This window comes from Phaethon lepturus, unplaced genomic scaffold (assembly GCF_000687285.1).
Source record: "Phaethon lepturus isolate BGI_N335 unplaced genomic scaffold, ASM68728v1 scaffold10097, whole genome shotgun sequence".
In the NCBI taxonomy this organism is placed as follows: Eukaryota; Metazoa; Chordata; class Aves; order Phaethontiformes; family Phaethontidae; genus Phaethon; species Phaethon lepturus.
The window spans coordinates 2,126-7,882 of NW_010554121.1; the positions used below are offsets into that span (position 1 = coordinate 2,126).

Sequence of the window (5,757 nt, forward strand, 5' to 3'; positions counted from 1 at the left end):
AATAACTTCATCAGTACAGAAGCGTGACCCTTTAAACGTATGTTCCTTTCCAGACATTGCTTCCTAATTTTAGGGGTTTCATGTTGCTGAAAGTATCCGAACAATCATGTGTGGATATTCTGTAGTCAGAAGTATTTGACCAAGCTCCAGGAGCGGCGTTTCACGCCCTACTTTGAGCATCGCCGGAGCCAGCTGTCGCCCTGGCTCCTTGCAGCAGCGCCAGAATCATTCTGGCAGGATCACCGAAACTTCGCCTCCCGCCGACCCAGCCGAAGGCAGGAAAGATGGATCGCCGTGAAATCACCCCAGAGACTGACAAAACCCACCAAAATCGTCTCTCCAGCGTCACCGAGGAGGAAGAAGAACAAGATGCAGCTTACACGATTGTGACAGTCCTGGACAAAGTGGCCAACATTGTGGACAGCGTGCAGGCGAGCCAGAAAAGAATAGAGGAGAGGCACAGGGATATGGAAAACGCCATCAAGACCATACAGATTGACATTTTAAAGCTTGCCCAGGCTCATGGCAATACAGGCTACACAGTGAACAAGTTACTGGAGAAAACCCGCAAAGTCAGCTCCGCTGTGAAGGAGGTGCGAGCACGCGTGGAGAGGCAGAGCGCCAGCGTGCGGAAGGTGGAAGCAAAACAAGAGGAGATGCTGCGGAAAAACAAATTCCGGGTCGTAATCTATCAGGTAACCGCAAACCTAATTTCTTGTAGCACTATCATGACACCTCCTTGGTGGCTGCTGGTAGGCGTCAGTTAATGAACCAAAAGATGCAGCCTGTCCAACGTGAGAGTTATTTTATGCTTCCCTTAACATTGAGTCGTGCTCCGCAGTCCCTTTCAGCATGAACCTACTGGCGGCAGCACACACGGTCTATTATTAGTGTTGGTAGGTTTCTGAGCCAGTCGTGTAAGATTAACTGCAGATCAGCTAGGACTATTTGTTGCCTCTCTGAAAGGTAATATGAGGCTGGCCCTGTAAATCTTGTCATACAAACCGTGCCTGACATTCATCCCTGGTATTTTTTTCACCATATTAGGTAGAAGCCCAAACAGCAAAAGTGTTTGCAGGCTCTGTGGAACAAGACTTTCTTCTAACACTAATTTCAAAACATATGGTTTATTTAACTTGCAGGATTACCCAAGCCTTCATAGTGCTGACAAATTTGGGCTTTTTTTGGTTATCTCAATCTAAGTAGTATATGCACAAACTAAAGCTCAGACCTACAAACCCTTCGTGACAGCAAATAGTCCCTTGCGTGCTCTACTTCAGAAATGGATTAACACAGCACTGGTCTTCCATTTATATTGGGCAAGCAAATCATACATTTTCTTTCATTGACCTCATTCTAGTATGTTCATTGTTCTTATAAATAACTGTGTTGGAAGAGAAGTTTCATGAAATGGCATGGTCTCGCTTACATGCATATAAATAGCCAGCGCAGGCAGTCCATGGGATCTGTCAGTTGCTAGCGAGTGCTGTGAAACCCAGTTGGTTTAATGGCCTGATCCTGCATTTGCTGAAACTTCCCAGTTCCCCAAGTCAATAGAAAGTAAGAGTGTTTATTCTTTTGCCAGAAGCATAAGTTGGTCCTTCATACCAGCGAGTCCCCAAAGCTTCTTGCAAATGAGTCGTATTCATCATTGGTCGCTCTTGAAAATACCAACCCTCGTGAGTAACACAATGTGCCCCCATCACCCAGCCTTACACCCTGGTCTTACATCTGTTTGTACATAAATAACATCACTTCCGATGAATGGAGCTGTGTGTTTCACTGAGTATATTCACCACGTATACAGCTGACAAATCCTTCTGCGTAATCTGGCTTTCCTAACTACTGTGTTTTCTACTACCAGGAAAAAATAGCTAAAAAAAAAAAAAAAAAAGAGTAAAAGCTGAAGGTAGGTAATGTGTACCTCTTTAATGTTATGTTGGTACCATATGCAGCCAAATTGTGCCTCCCAGATTTTCTGACTGAATGACTTACTATGGATGTTCAGGAGAAAGCAGAGGCCCAATTTGGCCTATTATTACAATTATTGCAAGCTGCACTATCATGATGGAATAGAAAGCAGGCACTTTTGCTTTTTCCTTGCAAATAATTTCCCAGCTAAAGGAAATAAGTATCTCTGACTCCCCTGGTTAATGGCATAATGCCATTTCATTGATGGGCCTTTACCATAATGATTGCAGCAGAAACAATGCTTTGAAAATATTTGTACTTAAAACAGTATTAATTACATAATGTACATTTTTCTCCTAGCAAAGGAGTTGTTGCTTGTTTAAAAATGTAGTAAAATATGGTGAAAATGGATTTACACACCACTATAAAGAACAGCTTCAGATATTTCATACAAAAGGTGTCTCTCACGATGCATACTTTCTTTAAGAATCATCTTCAGTAGCCATTTCTGAACTCTCTTCTAATTTTGCCAGACAAGAACGACCTGCATGCTGCTCCATATGTTTAATTCTTAGGCAGTACTTTTCAGGAAGGGAACCAGCATTTTTAGCTGCTGTCTTTCTAGCTTCCTCTTCTTACAGAGGCTGAGAACTGCCAGCCTTTTGTAAGGCAGATTGAAGAACCCTTTCCCTCTTGCCCAGGGGAGGAGCAGATATGCTGATCCCTTTAGGATCCAACATTTAACACTTTTCTGGAGGATAACTACTGCATTGCTTCACAAAAAATGGAACATGCCAGGTAGCCAAGAGTGTGATGAAGATTTAAGGCACAGTTACACTTGTGAAAGGCTCTTTCACACAGGTGCAGTGATTTTGACACTGTTGATTTACACCGGTGTAGGCATACTGCTGGAGTGCCAAGACCTGAATGACTGAAGCTTGGCTACGATGAGTGGGAGTCTGTTAATAGCTACAGAATCAGCGTACTCCCTTCACTATATTTTACAAATGGGTATAACCAAGTTCTTTACTTGGTGGTTGTGAGTGACAGCTCATCTGTAGTGAGATTTTTTTCTGATGAACCATTTGGGACACTGTGATGGAGCCAATGACCTGCATGTAGCCGGTGTTGAATGCCTACGTGGGTGAGTGCACATGGGTTTTAGTCGTAACTATTGCCAGCACATCGGCATATGAGGAAAAGGGGACCACCAATTAAGTCCTAAAGATTTTCTTTCAAGTGGATATCTTTGATCTTATCAAGGGGTAGGCAGGTTGAAAAGGATCACTGGCTGGAGGAGATTGTCCCAAGAGACCTCAGCCATGATGAAAAGAGTTGGCAATATCCTCGCACTAAAAAGAGACAAAGTGGTCATCCATGAGCATAATGATTAGGGAAATTGAGAGCATTCGTTTTTAAAAGGCCATGTGGTTGAGGGATAGATTTGGTAGCAGGCAGCTCTCCTCCCCAGGCTAACTGCATGATTAAAAATGCCAGGTTACTTCAGAGTTTCTAGTGAGGTCTTTGACCCTGGAGTGCTATGTGCCCTAAGGGTATAGTAGGGAATGCAAAGTACATTATAGGTTGTGCAGGTCACTCTTCACTTCTGTTCAGGTTAGTCTGAATAACCAGCTGTGAGAGCTATCATTTCTCTGCAGCCAAAGAGCATCTAACAACTTAACTCATTGTGGCTAAATTATTCAGAAATTAAAGTGGATTTTTTTTTTTTTTTTAAAACCGTGAAAGAACTTGTTTCATTTGGTTTTCGGCATGTTCTGCAAGCCCCTCTGCGTGTCAGCATACAGGCACCAGAAATGCCATGTTACAGAAATGCTGTGTTAGAGCCTGTGTTACTGGGCTCTTTTCTATTACTACTTTATATAAGCACCATAAATGACTAACAACCTCCTATGAGGGGACACATGCATTTGTTTCACCCTCTGCTGTCTGACGTTTAAAATTAGTGGACAGCCACAGTGGACATGTCAGAAAAGAAGTCAGGTTACGGCTTGACTGGCCTGCACAGCCACGTTACAACCGATTTGTTTGCCCTGCGGTCGCTCCACTGCACACACGAGAGGCTAGCAGAAGCAGCCTTCTGTATGCCCCTCATATTATGCGTAAATAAACTAAAACATAAGTGGCTTTTCTTGGAAAAGATGGGGTCAACAATCTGAAAATCTGCAGCGGAAGCACTTCCATCTGAAGTGGCAGTAAAAGTCAGGGTGTCCCGAGCTCCAGAGGCGAGGTTGCAAACACGGACTCTGAAGGACCTGGCGCATAAACCCACCGTCCATCGGCACAGAGTTTTAATTACAGCTATTCACAGAAAAACCTGAGAGTAACCGCGACATGAAAGACAACAAATGTAACAGTTCTATTTAAAAGAAGACAAAGGAAATTATCTGAACCATTGCCATTAATCTGATATCATTTGGGCATAAGAATGGCAGGCTCACAAGGGGCTCTGCAGAACAGAATCTTTAGTACCATGGAGCTAAATAGCTCACCAAGGGCAGGTAACTCCTATTTGATCATTTTTCTGTTTCGCAGAAACATGAGAGGTCTTATCCTTTCTCATATTTATGTACCTGTCATCTTACCTCATAATAGATAATCTGGAAAAACAACAGATGACAGTGGATTTCTGTTGAAATGGGAAGTGAGGCTTGTGATGGGTTTGTAAAAGGGTTTGCTTCTAAGACTGTCTTTGCCAACTGTGCAATATTTTTATTAAAGATCTTGGCACAAAAAAGGTGTGGATACTAATGAAATATCCTCAAAATGAGGAGCTGTCAGTTCAGAGAAATAAAATCAGACAAGAAACTAAATTATCTTTAGACCTGGAGTAATGCTGATCTAAGTGTACACAGTGTCAACTCCTGTACTTAGCAGAAGCCCTTGTTGTTAGTTTGTCTCCTGAGGCCCCGCGGTTTGGAAAGGATGGAAAATGGTGTATTAATTGCTCACGAGGTGACTGAGAGCCCACTTGATGTTGTAACTCTTAAAAAAGTGAAATGTGGCCATGAAAGGCCTCAGACAAGATATTTCCAGATGTGATCAAGAGATGCCCAGTGCCCTTGTCCAAAACACCTCAGAGCCCACCTGGACCACCCCGTGCAGCCCCAATCACCCCTGTTGAAGTAAGTTGTGTTCTAACTGAAGAGGTCTGGAAAACAACTACCGGGCTGATCAGAGCAGTGGGAAGCCCTGGTACGTGAGAGGAGACCAGCAGCTCCTAGCTTGGGTTAGTCCAGCAAGAAAAGAGGCTAAGAGAGGTTGTGGCTGTCATTTATACATACACGTTGGGGCACGGATGAGGAGTCCAGTAAAGACCATCAGCAAGACGTTGAAATGGATGTAACTGTCCATGAGTCATCTCGGGTCAGAAACCAGAAATGGATTCTTAGTCCTGGAAACATGAAGGTCTGGACAAAGCCTTCTGCTGGAACCCATGGGCGGAGAAGAAAACCTAAATTGCTATTAAGGTGGATTCTGAAAACTTAATGGGAAAAAAGATGGTGTAGGTTGACTACCTGTGACAGCAGAGCACTGGCCGCAGACACAGAGGCCTCGGCAGCCCAACGACACAGGGCGTTTGTTGGAGGCTTGTGGCATAAACCTTACAAATATTTTTACAGCCGGGACAGGTAATTGCCTTCACTGAGATTACACAGAACAAAAAGAACCCAATGGCTGTGTCGGAGAGTGTAGGAAGAGCTCCCCGTTTGCAGTGTCAAGCCCGGCCCTCCGGTTCAAAGCGCTGAGCTGGCCCCGTGCTGTGCGGCCAGCTGCTGGCGGCGCGGCAGGGCCGCTGCCGAAGGCCTGGAGGCAGGCCAAGTGGGC

General features: G+C 44.3%; 1 protein-coding gene across 1 annotated transcript in view; it reads left to right on the forward strand.

Annotated features, from left to right (window-relative positions):
- The first annotated feature begins 272 nt into the window (after positions 1 to 272).
- The window catches only part of MURC (muscle-related coiled-coil protein), a 14,205-nt gene continuing 8,720 nt past the window's right edge, over positions 273 to 5,757 (forward strand). The window contains exon 1 of the mRNA XM_010291734.1: positions 273 to 695. Coding sequence (XP_010290036.1) covers positions 285 to 695 — 411 coding nt within the window. The 5' untranslated portion in view covers positions 273 to 284. The remainder of the gene's footprint in view (positions 696 to 5,757) is intronic.